Source organism: Spermophilus citellus (genome assembly GCF_964194105.1).
Source record: "Spermophilus citellus genome assembly, chromosome: 1".
In the NCBI taxonomy this organism is placed as follows: domain Eukaryota; kingdom Metazoa; phylum Chordata; class Mammalia; order Rodentia; family Sciuridae; genus Spermophilus; species Spermophilus citellus.
The window spans coordinates 240,938,459-240,954,930 of NC_138182.1; the positions used below are offsets into that span (position 1 = coordinate 240,938,459).

A 16,472-nucleotide genomic window follows, 5' to 3' on the forward strand; every position below is an offset into this window, starting at 1 on the left:
GTCGCATCGTGGTTATTCCACCTCTGTTCCCGTAATAAAAGTTGGCTTGTCGCACTTCGCACGCCCTCCCTGGGGGCCTACCCGCGACGTCAAGCTGGAGAAACTGAGCCTTCCAGTCGCGAACGGCCCCGCGGTTGGAGACTCAGCCCCCATCGAGCAGCCGGGTTTGGCAATATGAAGGAGCAGCCCTCATGTGCAGGCACCGGGCATCCGAGCATGGCGGGGTATGGCAGGATGGCCCCCTTTGAACTCGCTGGCGGCCCAGTGAAGCGCTTGAGAACTGAGTCCCCCTTTCCCTATCTCTTCGCAGAGGAGGCCTACCAGAAACTGGCCAGCGAGACCCTGGAGGAACTGGATTGGTGTCTGGACCAACTAGAGACCCTGCAGACCAGGCACTCTGTCAGTGAGATGGCCTCCAACAAGGTAAGTCCCTGCTTTACTATCATTGATGCCCCTAGACTGCTGATTCCCACGCTGGTGAAGCACCAGTCCCTGTGGCCCCTGGAAATACAGGGAGATATTTGTCATGCTCATTGCATGTTGGCTATTATGCTCCCTTTAGAAGGGATGTTCTTGTTTCCATGCCTTTCTTCTCTCTTTCACTCACTATAGATAAATTAAACATTTTGCAAAATCAACTTTGACATAGTTTGATCAAATATCCAGGACACAGGGTTCCTAAGTGACATTTTGCCTTTGCAAGGAGAAACCCAGTAGGGTCTGTTGGCCTTGCATATTTAAAGGTATTCGTGGGATTCCTGGTTGGAAATAAGAGTTGGTGGATGTCAATGAAATCACTTGGATCTCACCACCTACTGCACTCAAACTCAGAACTTGGAGCCTTAACCCTCATTTATCTAGTTGTCAGGATACCCTGTTAGACCTTTGCCTTTATATATTCTGTTGGCCATACACATTCATAGTTAGAAGCTTCATTATGATCATTGCCTTTTCTTTTGATCTTGAAGAAGACCAGATTTCTGAGGTCATTTAGTTTCAAGGAGGTTTCAGCTGGACATTTGTGCCATATGTACAAAAGTGCTGGTCTTGGCAGTTAATGGAATTTGGGGGACTGATAAGTAATCTTCAGTATGAAACAGCCATAAAATAGCCTGGAAGTTAAGGTAGAGTATTTTCAGTTTTGCTGCATTTTAAAAAAATAAGCCCTGTTCTTTTTGTCTATGGTTATGCAAGGAAATAAATTGGATTATGTGTGTTTTAATGATTGACTGACTGAAGGGGCAGGAAAGGAGGCATGTGCATGTTGGATGCAGATATCTGAGGGATGCAGCTAGTAAGGACTGATAATATTGTGTTCAATTAATAATACTTGTTTCTTAAAGATACTTATGTGTTTTAGCCACCCATTTATTTGCAAGATCAGGAAGGTGATGGCCATTGTACTCTTCATGTGTACATGTATTTCAATGAGTGATGCTTTTTTTTTAGCTTACTAGTTTTTATCCCACCTGTTTTTTCCTCATGCAGTTTTTACAAAAACTGTAGCATCACAGACACTTGTCTTATCTGTTAACATTTCTTATATAGATAGCATTGCTCTTTAAGTAAAAAGTCAGCTTCAAGCAAATAAATGGGGTCCCCAGCCACTGCTTGAAGTTAGTAATCTACCCATATGCATACTGACCTACCCATGTATACACTGATGATAAAATCAGGTTTTTATTATTTAAATTTGGGTCTCATTTCTAAATTTGGCATGGCTTCTCTTAGAATTGCTTTCTTATTGGGACTCTTAATTCCTGTAGTAGCATTAGATGCCATTGTTCTCATTTGGCTAAAAAAAAATCTTATTTTTATAAACTAGAAATAGAGATTGTTTTTCTTTTTCATAATTTGATTCATAATAACAGGAGATGTATGCCAAGTATCTCCAGTGTCCTAAATGCTGAGTGAGAGCATTCTGCACTGGACCTGATCTTAATTCTTTGTCTGTTAGATTGATTGTATGTAGTAAAAGGCAGAACAAAATTTGGGTATCTAGTGAGATACATGCATTTATTTATGTTTTTGAGATGATTTGACAGTACTTTTTAAGCAAAATGTACCTGAAAACCTAGTTCACTTTCCTTAAAACTCATATTCTTAATGATGAAACTTGGGTTTAAGTTTAAAAATTGATGTGAAATCTAACAATATATTGTGATTTCAACTGTGAAATAATTTATCTATACTTTAAGGTAAAAACATTTGGGGTCACAGCAATTGCTCAAAATGACAGCTTTCTTTTACAAGCATCAAATAAGAGGTATTTTTTTCTTTCTGCTTTTAAATCTTCTCTGTGATGGCTCTCAACCTTGAGTTAATTTACATGATTAGTGTGGAAGATAGGTTTATTTGGTTGAAATAATCAAATAAATAAGAGAATACTTTTTCAAAGTGCAGCCGTTTAGCTATGTTTATATCCTGTGGTTGAAAGATTATTGACATGACACTTGGGTCAACCAAAGCTCTTGCTTCAACTTTTAATTTCTAGGCTGTTCATTTCTTTTTCAACTTATTCATTTTTAAATTTGTGTTATGCTCACATCATTTTTTATAGATGAAAAAGAATTAAAACTAAAGCTCTTGGTAAAGTTTGTAAAGTTACCAAAGCCGCAAGAGCTATAAACTGAGCTGGAGCAGCTGATCTGAAAGTCCCTGTGAGTGATTCCCTACCTTCAGTCTGGACTGGAAATGCAGACAATTTGTTTCACACCATCTCTCTTGAGTATGAATGAATAAATCTTCAACATTGCCTTTTGGTTATTAGTCTTATTGCCATCCATTCTGTCAGGGTTTATCTTTTGCCATGGAAAAGTTTTCCCCTTTCTTGAGATATTTAAAATTATACTCTAATAGATTAAAAAGCACAATAAAAACGCTAGTAAGAAACCAAATTTTAAAGTGATAATAGTAAATACTAATTATGAGATGGATTTGGGTGCTGGGAAGAAGGAAACTGATTGCTCAAATCCATTTAACAAGTTGGGTTAACAATTTATATATTTAAAAATTTTAATAAAAGAAACCTGATAGTAATTTTAAAATATTGCTTTAGAAGTAACTAGCTATATTTTCTGTATTGGTTTTATACTGTACATACTGCTTATTGATGCTATTGAGGTAGGAACACTATTGAATTCTTGGCCAAGTCCAGTTGGCTTGTAGGATGCTTGTACCAATTTGGTAAGAGATTCCAGATGGCATTTAATTTGAGTGATTAAATCTATAGCATTTACCTTCATAAGCACATTAATCTGCCTGAGAGTTGTACAGATTTCCTTTGGAACCTCATTGTTACAATTGAGGGAAATTTTAGTGAGTTATCAGAGCTTTTGGAGGCAAATGGACCCGGAAGTTCATGGTTTTGTTCCTTGCTAGATGAGTTACATTAGCAACTTAAACATTTTAGCTTCAGTTTCCTTGGCATAATATAGGCATAATAATAGATGCTTTTAAAGGTCAATATAAGAGTTTAAAGGAAAATATATATATTTTAACAGCAAGCTAATTCAGTGTCTGTCAAGAGTAGCACTATATCTGTTGTTACTGGTATTATTTAGGGATCAGATCAAACTTTACTTATTGCCTATTTAACCATACTGATTTAACCATACGGATTGCCTATTTTAACCATAAGTTATGCTAGACACTTTGTTTCATAGATATTTTTATAATTCTTAGGTAACTGTCTGTAAAATTCTATTAGAAAATTTGAAGTCCTTATTAGAAGTTTAGTCTTTTAAAAACAATTCAGCTGTAAAATTCCAGACAGAAAAACTAATTATTTTATCTGTTTTACTGTAAAACTGAAAACAAAAGCCATATAAATCTTTAGAACATGTAAATGTCATGTAGGTTGGTGGGCACTTTTCCATCCTTTTATAGATTTTGCAAAGTAAAGTGCCTTTCTGGTAAAAATATCCTTTAATGTGGAATAGTTTCATGGTATTTTGGGTTGTCTCTCATGGAAAGTGTATTGAGGGTAGAAGGAGTGGCAAGGAGGGCAGGAATCTGGCCCTCAGGACTTTCAAAGACTGCAATGGAACCCGGTAACTTAATTCTCTTGTGACCTAATAGTGCACATTTCACCAGGCCTTCAGTGTAAGTGCAGTGATGTTTAAAAGAGAAAATGAAATAATTGTGTATTCTTTCCACCACATACCCAGATAAAAAATGCATTTTGTTTCTCCTCTCTAATTTTGGGGGCAGTTCCGAGGCTTGGCATTGCTGGAAACTAATGGCCTTCAAGTTGAAAATCTGTCTTGATACTAGGATTCAAGCGTCCTTCTAAGAGACTTCAGGTTGTCCTATAATTCATTCCAGAGGTGCTTAGGCCAGTTTGCAAATGTGGATATGACTTCTTTATAGAATTTATTTGTCTCTTTGGTTTTTAGTAATTATCCCTAGTATGTTTCTGTTGCCTATAAATTAAATTGCTTTTTTGGGGTGCTTTTTCTTAGAGCTTTCCTTGGTTGCTCCCCCTGCTGCTTTTTGATTGTCAATACATAGCATGGACTAGCACTTTCTGGGACTGCTGATATATTTGATGGGCAGGAGGTCTGCTGGAAGGAATATGACATGTTCATAGAAGTGGCTCATCTTAAGGTATTTCTGCACTGCACAAGTAAAATAACTCAGAATAGAAATCAGTGTTGAATTTTTGCTAAGAAGGAACTCAAGTTAATTGAAAAAGACATTTTTAATTTATGGAACATTATAGCAACACTTGTTTTCTACATTAAAATATTAAATTTTGAAAAAAGAATTGCTGAGAGTTAATTAAGGTACCTAAAGAAAAACTCTAGATTAAAAAAAAAGTCATGTTTAACTATAGAAACTCAACTTTTTGTTGTTTTCTTGAACTTGATATATGCTCCTTCATCAATTTAATAAAGGTAGATTTTAGGAAAGACTTTTGTAACTTACATGTAGTTTCTTAAAGTGAATACAAAAGGATTGAGAAATCCTTGTCTTTATAAAAAATGTTCTTTTTATAAAATAATAATAGAAAGAAGGAAGCACTTTTAATGGGTATTTTTGTTTTATTGAATAATTAGTTAGTTGACTTTAATTCAGCAAGACACTAAGGTTAAAAGGGGAAAAAAAGTTGTCTCTGTTGCCATCCACTCAATTCTAGTGTCAGTAAGCTTAAATATCCCTAACACTCAAATTATCAAAAATTCTTCTTTTTTATGAGTCAAGAAATTAATCATTGCTAGAAAAATTGCTTTCATTTATTACATGTTGATTTGATTCATGGGAAATGGTAGCTCCAACTGAGAACATTATGAACTCTTCACTTTTTAAAAATATATATATTTAAAACATAAGGCTTAACTAAGATAAAATAGTACTGTTACTAGTATTATGGATAGATTAAATAAACTTTTCTCTGAATAGCAAGGATGATACTGCTTTTGTTCAATTTAAGATTTTTGCAGTGTCACATGGATTGTCACTGTTTTAAAAGATATATATATATATATATATATATATATATATATATATATATATATATAGTAGATGTGAAGTGTGTTTAGTGTCATGATTTTTAGTTGCTCCATAAAATTGGTAGAGCTTGATTTTCTCTTGTTTAGTAAGGGAGATCAGCTTTTTTAAAGCTGCTCATTGCTGGGGTTTATTGTGGCTCTACTAGGGCAATAGTTCTACCCTAGTTACTTGTCATCATAGCTTAATTGGCATAGTTTGAAATCTTTCTAGAAAATGGACAGACAGTCTTTCATTTTAATAGTCACACGAGTTGAGTTTATTATTATTTGCCCCAGGGATAGAACCTAGGGGTGCCTAACCACTGACCCACATCCCCAGCCATTTCTTTTTATTTTTTTATTTTGAGACAGGGTCTTGCTAAGTTGCTTAGAACCTCACTAAATTGCTGAGGCTGAACTTAGAGTCTCACTAAATTGCTGAACTTGTGATACTCCTGCATCAGCCTTCCCAGCCACTGGGATTACAGGCCTGTGAGCAGCACCATGCTGTGCTAGTCACATGAGTTTTGAAAGAAGACATTTAATTTTATTCACTCTAACAGGAATGGGGGATGAATCTTGATATTTGCTTAAACCACAAATGGTTCTGTGTTCATTAGAAAATTAGTTAAATTACATTAATAGCTAAAATAATGATAGGTTTATATTCTTTTAAAGAATACTTTATTTTTAAAAGAATATTTATATTTATTATTGTTTTTATATTCTGAGTTTTTTTTTATTGTTTTGCCTACTTTGTATGTGATAAAGGCAAGTGATATTTACCTCCCGACCTGGAGTATGCACCAATGATACTTAGGGCAACTTTGCAGAATGGAAAGAACTTAGATGTTTTTTGTCAGGTGAATTTGGTCTCAAATTTCAGCTTTGCTGTTTCCTACTTAATAGTTTGGGCAAATGCCTCACCTCTCTGAAGTTCTATTTTCTTCATTTAAAAGTATAGATAATAGAAGGGGAAATAAGTTGAAATGTTATAAGAATAATAGCTATAAGTGTGCAAAGTTCATTTTGGTGCATAACACACACTGGATGTTCCATAAATTATATGTGCTCACTTGTCTGGAATATACACAAAAAAACAAGATCAATAAAACCTTGTGTTTTATACTCCTTGCAGTGTAAGAATGTAATATTTCTTGTTTCTATTCTGTAAGGAATTATAGTCTAAATTATAATCTTAATTAGTGTTTCTCAAACCATCATTTCTGTATACACCATCATTTCAGTATACATTCATATCTGCCATTGTATGTTAAAGGTTTAATTTAAAGCAATTTATTTAAAAAAACATAAATACTTACCTGAACATCTTATTTTTTCTAATATATATTAAAATTAATATATATATTATATATTAGTATATAATACATATTAATTAATATATTAATATATATATTAATTAATATATATTAAAATTAATATATTAACAAGAAAGCATTTATTTGAAGGCCACCTTATGACATTTAGCTTACTACTTATGGACAGTGGCCATATTTTTGGACTTAGTCATCTGAATTTGTAACAAAAACATTATTCAAAGTCATTTTTAGTTAGAAAGATTTGTTTGGTTTAAACAACCTACCATGTTCTTTCTCTGCCTTCAGTGGAATTTCCCTTCTAGAAGAAATGGAAAATTTCTTCATTAGAAATCTCTCATTCATTAGATATTCATTCCTCAAGTAGAACTGTGTGTGGATCTTGACCACCCTTCTATAGCCAGGCTGCCTGGGTTGGACTCATTCTCTGCCTTATATTCAGAGTACATGGGCCCACTTTCCCATCTTCTTCATCTGTTAAATAGTGGCTGTGATGATTTGATGAATTGAAAGATGAGAATTATTGAGACAGGAACATGGTAAATACTGAGTATGTTAAGCCATTTATTTCCAGCTATAAAGGAATATTATTAGTCCTTCTTAAAGTCCTGCATAAAGCAGTGGAGGGTTTTCTTTTTCTTAAATGAATATATCTCTGTAGTTCCTCTGAATGAAACTGGAACTAACAGAGGCTCACAATCTCTTATTAATATTTAATGTTAATAAAAGTATATTGAGAACCTAGCCCGTGTTTCCACCTCTCAACATCTGAACCATCTTGTACACCACAAATATTTTCTCATTCTGTCAGGTGAGAGGACCTAGAAGCAACCACACCCTGGTAGTATGAGTGCACCTAGCACCCCCATTTTAATTTCTAACACTACTGTCCTGTAAAAGACAGCAGGATTCCTTAGAGAAATGTCGGATTCTAGGGACTGAGGCAGGACATATACAATATGAGCCTGGAGCATCTTGTACTGCCAGAAAGTAAGGATGTGATCAAACAAACAAAATCATATACTAATGTGGGGACCTATAAGCGGGATACAAGAGCAAACTGAAAGAGCTCTAATTGTCAAAGCTGGAACAATACATGCAAAAAAAAAGTAGTATTGTATTATGACTCAAAATATAATATAAAAACCCCTGAGTGCATGTTGATAGAAATAGTTGATTGAATAAATAATTAAATGGGAGAAATTGGCAAATCTCCTGTGTAAGGAGAATTCCAAATAACATATAGATAAATTCTGCACCCACAAAGAGGAAGAACATAGCTCCCCTCTCCTGAAGTATGGGCTGTGCATATTGACTTCCTTCCAAAAGGTACTCTTTGAAAAGGGGAAAAAAAGTAACTCCACAATGAGAAACTCAACAGATACTCCCTCACCCATGTTGTCAGGATCAACATTGACGATGATACAGTCATGTTAAGAATCTGTATCCTTGATATGATCTGATGAAAATGGTATTTTGCATCTATGATTTTCCTTGGCATCTGCAATTAACCCCAGTCTAATCATGAGAAAAAATATCAGGCAAATTCCACTCGAGGGATATTCCTCAAAATACCTGACCAGAACTCCTAAAAACTGTGAGAATTATTAAAAATGAGAAAAAGAATTTTTTTCCCAAACTCTTTTTAAAATTTTGCTTTTACAGACAATAAATGCTAAGCAAGTACCACTAATAAAGTGCCAATACATCATGCCTAAAATTGAATCAGACCACACTTAACAAAAATAAAGATATTACTATTGGTCTATGACCATGGTATTCACTGTATTATCATCTAAAAAACAAACAAAAAGCTGCTGGCCTGGTAGAATTCTTGACAGGTGATGGTGTTGCTAACACTTCTTAAATTTCACATCATTATATCAGGTTGTACTAGCAAGAGACACACTACATAGATCCAAAATTTTAAGAAGAAACTCAAAGCCAAGAGGAGCCTAGGGAAACATGGTAAGTAAATATAATATGGTATCCTAGGTGAGATCCTGGAACAGAGAAAGAACACAAAATGAAAGCTAAGGAAGTCAGAAAAAAAAAGTGTGGAATGAAGGCATCAATATGAGCTCAGTAATTGTGACCTATGTGCCATACTAATGTAAAAAACCTGACTGTAGAGTATAGGGGACTTTCTGTACTGCCTTCACAAGTTTTCTGTAAATTGAAAAATTTGAAAACAAAAAAGGTGATGTAAAAACTCGGCAGCATCCTCTAGGCCTGTCTGGAATGCTGACCTCCTTCTGAAGCTTGTTTTGTCCTGTCTCCTCCTGAGTCTTTCTCCACAGCCCCCTCCCCCATTGGATATTCCATCTATCCTCTTTGACTTTCCATAGGATTTTATCTGGGATTCTCTTCACTGTTAATACAATATGTTGCCTCTGTTTTATTGTTCTGATGAGGCTGTCTACACTACTTTTAGTCTAAACCCAGGGAGTGTCAGTATCATCCTTTGTTAGGTAGTCAGGTAAGTCAGTACAGGGCTTATGATAGTAGTTAATGTAAATGCCATTTCTAGCTGGGATTGGTAGACTAAGAGTCAAAGCATTATCATTCCTGCCTTTTAAGAAAGTGTTTTTCGTTCATTGACAAGAGTTCCTAGTATTTCTCCCTTAAGAATCTGAGTTCTGCTTCTAGAGAACTCATCTCTCAGAAATGTTATTGTGGATACACTAGATTAGCCTTATCTCATTTGAATTTAAAGTTAATAGTGTTTAGGCAAAAGCCAGATGGACCATATTCATAGCTGCAAACTGTTTTCTGTCATATCTATTTTAGCAATAACCTCTTTTTTATTAGATCATTTTCAATTGGAACTATCTGAATGCTCTTTCAGTTTTGATGAAAAGGTGTGTGTGTGTGTGTGTGTGTGTGTGTGTGTGTGTGTGTGTAGAGAGGGGGGGAGGGGGAGAATCTTTTTTACCTTTTAGGGTCTATTCTGTCAGGTTCTACCTAGCATGTGCTCGAGTTCCCGTCCACATCGGAACTGCTGCTGCACTGTAATCCCTACTGTCACAGCCTCTGGTTCTTATTCCTGGCAAGCAGTTAGCTGTGCAGACATAGGCACCATAGTAGGAAACACCTCTGCCTGTCATAAACAGGTCTGGAAAGTAGAAAGCACAGGCATGATGGGGATGTAACCATAGCAACAAGGCAAAGATGCGGCTGCCATATTGGAGTAAGTTCAGACCCATGGGTGCCTTCTCCACTTCAGAAAATAACTGCTTGATTTTAATGTGTGTTCTCTGTACATAGCAGTGTTCTGGTTGCTTTGTTTTTGTTTTAGACAAATATGAATGAGCATTATTCATATTAATTATTCACAATTGTCTTACAGAAATACTCTTCAAAATATTTTGAGGAAATGTGTCAGTGTTTCCTTTTGTTATTCTGTTTTAAAATGTTACCTGATCCTTATAATTCAAACTCAATGAAGAAGGAAGAACAGTGAGAAGTTAGATAAAAAAACATAAAAATGATTACGTACCTTTTAAAAGAATTATAAAATATACTGAATTACACAGAATTACAAAGAAAATATTTTTTCTTAGTAAGGTGATATTGTATTTTTTATGCCTATAAATCAACTCTACATTTTAGAAAAGGAGTACTTGAGCAAGATAGGTTGTATTTGATGTTTGCTAGTTTCATTTTTCTATATTCAGGAAAAAATAAACTGCCTTTAACAATTGATGGACTTTGAAGCAATAATTTAGGAAGAGAATAAATTTCAATTTGGGGAGGGCTTTCACAGTTTAAGAGAATTCTTTCGTTGTGGGTGCTTTAATTATGTATACATGATTTAAATGTCATTATTTTCAGGGAAGCCCTGTTTCACGAAAAGAGGCTAAAAGTTGCATAGAGTGAACAAAACTATGCTTTGCTCCCTGCCTTTCATAGAAGTAGTATTTAGTGAATATTCAGTGACTAGTCCCTTCCCTTTTTTAAACTAAGCACCTCTCCTCTTCCATCTTTTTGAATATTTCAAGTCATTTTCAGCAGGCTGTGATAAAGATGAAACATTAATATTCTCTTTAGCCTATGTTTTTATTTTCTTTCTTTGATTTCTTAATGTTATATTCTCAGCACGATCTCTTAGATCTTCATAAGAGTAGTGATAATTGGGTTTCAGTAACTCATGAGGAATCTTTTACTAGAAATAGGCCTATTTCTTTTCTATACATCAGGAGAAGATTAGTTTAGTTTTTCCTGAAAGATATTTGGGCCTAAATCTTAATTTTGCTTTAGTGCTAATGAGAAGTGAAATGATTAAAGGGAACAGAGTTGTGTTATGACACAGTTAATTCCTGTATGAAAGGAATTTATTATCTGAAAAGTCAAATTCAGTGGAAGAATCAATTACTCATTGTATCAGTGTTTCCTTTTGTTATTCTGTTTTAAAATGTTACCTGATCCTTCTAATTGAAACTCACTGAAGAAGGAAGAACAGTGAGAAGTTAGAGAAAAAACATAAATATGATTGTGTACCTTTTAAAAGAATTATAAAATATACTGAATTACACAGAATTACAAAGAAAAGACTCAATGCCAAACATTTGGTCCATAAACAATCTTTGATTACCACTGGTCGGGAAACTCTCGTATGTGCCTTACCTTCTAATGTAAGGCATGATTTTGTTTATTTTCTCATACCTCAAACCTTAAGTTTCTAATTTAGTCCTAGAAATAGTATACTACATATGAAAACAATTTCTCCCATTTCTAAAGATGAAAACCTGAGGCTCATTTAAATTTACCTAAGATCCATGTGGAGGGAGCACATGTTTTGCAATACTGGGGGAGCCCAGGGCCTTGTGCAGGCAGGCTGGCAAGTGCTCTGCAGGGATTTTAGTAGGTGTAAAGGTAATTATTTTTTAGATGAAGTGTTGGGTGAACATAGAGACATAAGTGTTTGTTCTCAGACTACATGTTCAAAATATTCAAAACATTTTAAAATACGTATTTAATGAGTACTGGATTCCAAAATAGCAAGAGCAATTTCAGCAAAAGCTAATTCCTCAAGGGGAATCCTATAGTACATCTTGTTCTGCCTTCCTTCTCTCAGTTATGTCAAATGGGCACAAACCTGACCTGGCCCCTTCCTCCTAAGAAGAACATGATGTTGAGACAGTGTGTCTGGTCAGGAGCCACCCTGGCAGGCAGGTAGTTAACTGGTCACAGATATAAATGAAAGGATAATGAGGTTGGTGAGATGAGGAAACCAAATGACGAAAGCAGATCTATAATGCCAAGCTGGCAGAGAATCTAAGGATATTGGTGGTGAGTAAGGCAACAACAGAGAAGGTGTAAGAAAGTTTAGGGTTTTAAAAATAGCCTGTTACTATGAGGGTCTTTGAAAGTCTGTTTTCCTCTAGGGACAAAATGGGAAAGGGAATGTGGACCAATGGATGGTGGGAAGGAAGAAAAATGAGGGAAAGAAAGGTTGCAAGAAATACAGAGAAGCTATTAGCGTGCAATGAGGGCAGGAGGAGTGGGAGAAGGCAGAACATCTGATCCCGCTGGCCTGGGGTCAGGGCTCTCCTTGGCTGAAGGCAAAGGAACCGGTTTCTGTTCCTGACCTCCTTCTGCCTCAGGGTTTGTATGGTGAAATCTGGTTGTAATGAGCCTTGGGGACAGCTTTGAAGAAAAAAGAAATCGGATAGGTCAACAAGAGGGTGCAAATGTTCTAAGGAGGATGATCAGCAGCAGCTTTGGGGGAGGAGGGGAGGACCCACTTGCTTGGGGAGATTTACAGACAGTGTATTTCATGAGGCTCAGGTCTCTGTTAGCACTAAGAGCTGGTGTCATCTCCTTCACCTGTTGCCTCCTTGAGTAGTAGCCCAGTAGCAGCATGGGTGGGTTGCTAAATCCAACGGCTGGGCTATCCCCTAAGGATCCTGGTGCCCAGGAGTGAGGAAAGGGAATAGTTGAAGGGTACGTGACAGCAAGGTGCAAGCTGCAATAGGGTGAAAAGAGACCATGTCCATATAAATATCAGCTGATTCATTGTAATAGACTTGTTAGTTAACTTACGTGCTAGGAGAATAAAATGGAACAGAAGAGCAAATTCTCAATTCTCCTTTAAATCACCTCCTAAATTCTGATGAACTTAGCAACTTCTTTTCTGGGTATGAATCTGCTCCAGTTAGGACCTTGGACCATTAATTTACTCTAACCCCTCTGAGCCTCTGTTTTCTCTATAATCAAGACAACACAAGCTGCCTCACTGGACTGTTGTGAAAATTAAATAAAAACTTACGTAAAGTACGTAGTGTGCTGCACACACATAGCAGGCACTATGGCCTATCTTTAGTAGGGATGATGACTGTGACTATTTTTAAACTTAAAAGGTCAATTTTATATGCTGCCATATAGGTAACCCAATGCAATTGGGGCTTGAATCAACAGACTGGGAGAGGGCTTACAGAGTGTGCCTTTGAAATCCTGATACCCAGTCATGGTGATTTATGGGACCTTACCAGCTTGCATATGTGATGCCCACAGATTTGTTTACTTTAGTGTTATCTTGGTTACCTAGCACCCAATGATAGCATATTTTTATTTACACTCTTGCTGACTACTTAATTAGGTTGGCTCTAAAAGGATACTATGAAGGCGGCCACAAAAAAAGACTTACTAATGTTATAAAAGCTGTACGTAGATCTTCATTTATCTGTCTAAAAATTGGTCCTTTGCTTGTGCTTTGTTTTTCCCTTCCCTGGATGACCTCCAAAGCCCCTTCAAATGATTTTTCTGATTCTGTGAAAAGCGAAGTCATGATTTAAAAATGTGTCCAATATCAGACAAAGTGAAGATAACAAGTGCTTTTTCCTGGTGAAAGTAGAAACGAACTAGAAGTAGACCCTTTAATCCTTGCAGATTAAAAATGACAATCCAGCTGAGAAACACAAGTGTGGATGAGATGACCTTGAATCCAGTGCCAGCCCCATGATGAGGTCTTAGTCATGAGTCTGACACTAGATATAGCCATCAAGAGAAAACTTCCCTAGTGGTGCAGTTGTTATAAGGGTTGACCATGAGTCACTGCATAGGCAATTGGTTCCTTTCCATTTTCCACTTAATGTCAGCCACGTTGCAGAGAAATCAAACTTCAGTTTGCTTAATAATCTCTTTTTTTTCCCTCTTCAATTCCATCATTCCTTAGGGATTTATGAGGTCTACCTGTTATACAGATATAGCAAATAACAAGGAATAGCCAAGTGAAAGTAACCAAGGACAACACAGTTCTGTGTTTCAGGGCTTGGATCTTATGGAGAATACAAACTTGGTCTTATTGGTCATATAGCCCTGATCTGGGGTTATATGGGCACCATCACTTTCAAATGACATTTTTAATTTGGTATGTCTCTGTTACTTTGTTTGATCCTTGACCATTCTCTAGATGAGATACCACTTTCATGTGGGAAATAAACAATTAGGAGGGTTTTGTTTTGTTTTGCACCTTTTGGCTGAAGTCAACCACAGTTCAGGTTTCAGGCTTTCACTGAGTTGTTGTTTTATCCTTTTGTTTTAGATGGCAGGATATCTATCTGCTCAAGGTTCTTAGAGGAGAAATGAGATCTTCACATAGGTGTATTTTATGCAAACAGGCAGGTACACAAGTACCAAAGCATACAGACATACCACTGAAAATATAGCTAGTCTTCTAAGTCAGCCTGTTGCATTTTAACGGGTCATGGAATGCTTTAGGGTGTCTAGTCCTGTAGAGAAGTTCCCCACACGGGACTAGAATGAGAAGCATTCCAGGAAACATGCTACTTGAACATCTGGATCATGAACATTGAGGATTCCTATTAGTTTCTAATGAGGAAGGAGGTATATTATAGGGGCTAGAAGAAATTTGGGTAGGATAGAATACCCTGTAGGTTTAGTGTTATTATATATTAGTGGGGTGGGGGATGAGTGGGTATCATGGAAGCGTGAGCCTGGCTGAACAATCTGATTTTAAGGCCAGTACAGGGGTGAGAAATGCAGATTGGGCCACATGGAAGATTGCCTTAAATGCAATATTGACAAGATTTTATTCTTTTTCTGCTGAATTATATTCCACGGTGGATGTGTACCACATTTTCTTTACTCTGTCATCACTTGATGGACACTTAGATTGTGTTTCCATATCTTCGTAATTGTGAGTACTGCTGCAATAATTGACTTCCTCGTTATTTTGGGTCTCTTCTCAGATACCATCTTCTTGGTACAGTTTTTCCTCACTACTTAATCTTACGGTCCCCATCACAGTATCATATTGCCTCTATTTTTTTTTCATTAATATTTTTTTCTCCTTCTTTGTCTTTCTGCTCCAGGAGTCCGAAGTTTACATGGGCAAAGAGAGTTTGTCTTGTTCATTACTGTGTCCCCGAGGCTGGTACACAGTAGCTGTGCAATAAATATCAGTGAGTGAATAGGTGAATAAAACCATCCTAAAAATCTTAAGTGTCTGATTTTTAAAGCCCATTGCTTTCATAGGAACTTTTAATGAAACCTAAGTACTATGGTTTTGTTTCCTTTTTAAGAATATCAACAGTTCGATAGAAGAGTAAATCTGGGAAATGCCATGTCAAACCAACAAGGCAAGGTTGTGTGTCAAGTCCTTGGCAGAGCCTTGACTATGCTAATGTACAGACTCCCTAGAAGTTAGTGCCACGTTGAAGCTTTGTTTGACAGTGGAAGTCGTCTTTACAAAGTGCTGCTTTGGATTGCTGTCCTTCATAACACATTCTGGGACATGCTGCCTTAGACAGAAGCTCATCCTAAAAGGGGAAAAAGCATCATATACTGACTATAAGGAAGCAAATTTATACTGACTGTAAAGAGACCAGGCTGGAAAAAAATAGAAAACTATGAAAAAAATAAAATAAAAGCAAAAGGATTCAGAAGGAATACTCCTATTAAGGCTCTTCAGTTTTGTGCAAAAAGTTGTGCCCATTTTAATGGATTTTTCTATCCCTCATAGTTGGCATAGTATTTGACCTAGAATGAGTACACAATAATTATTTGTTGCCTTTTCAATGATGAATAAATAATAGTGGCCCAGGGTCACCATTTGTGTGTTGATTTTGTTCTGCAATTTCACCAAATTCATTTATTAGTTCTAACAGATTTTTTTTTTCCTGTATGTGGCCTTTTAAGGCTTTTCTGTATTTAAGATCATGTCTGCAAGAAAGGACAGTTTGACCTCCTGCATTCAAAATTGGATGCCCTCTCTTTCGTTCTCTTGCCTAATTGCCTCTGGCTAGGACTTCCAGTACTATGTTGAATAAAAGAGGTGAAAGTGGGCATCCTTGTGCTGTGCCAGATCTTAGAGAAAAAGTTTTCAACTTTCCCCATTTTGTATGAGGTTACCTTGAGTTTGTCACATATGGTCTTTATTGTGGTAGGTTCAAGCTTTTGTTGGAAGTTTTTTTTTGTGTGTGTGTGTGATGTTGAATTTTCTGAGATGATCTTCTGTCTCTATTGAAGTGAATCCTACATGATTTGGGTCCTTCATTCTGTTTGGGGTATATCTCTCAGGAGAGTTTATTGATTTGTGTATGCTGAGCCACTTTGCTTCCCTGTGATAAATTCTACTTGATTATGATGAATAATCATTTTTACCATGCTGTTGGATTTG

General features: G+C 36.3%; 1 protein-coding gene across 8 annotated transcripts in view; it reads left to right on the forward strand.

The window, feature by feature from the left end:
• The window catches only part of PDE4D (phosphodiesterase 4D), a 1,076,913-nt gene that overhangs the window by 1,024,808 nt on the left and 35,633 nt on the right, over positions 1–16,472 (forward strand). For 6 of the 8 annotated variants that reach the window (XM_081288614.1, XM_081288615.1, XM_081288619.1 and 3 more), the window contains one exon: positions 311–423. In XM_081288614.1, coding sequence (XP_081144740.1) covers positions 311–423 — 113 coding nt within the window. The other 2 variants (XM_081288621.1, XM_081288622.1) reach the window with 2 other exon arrangements.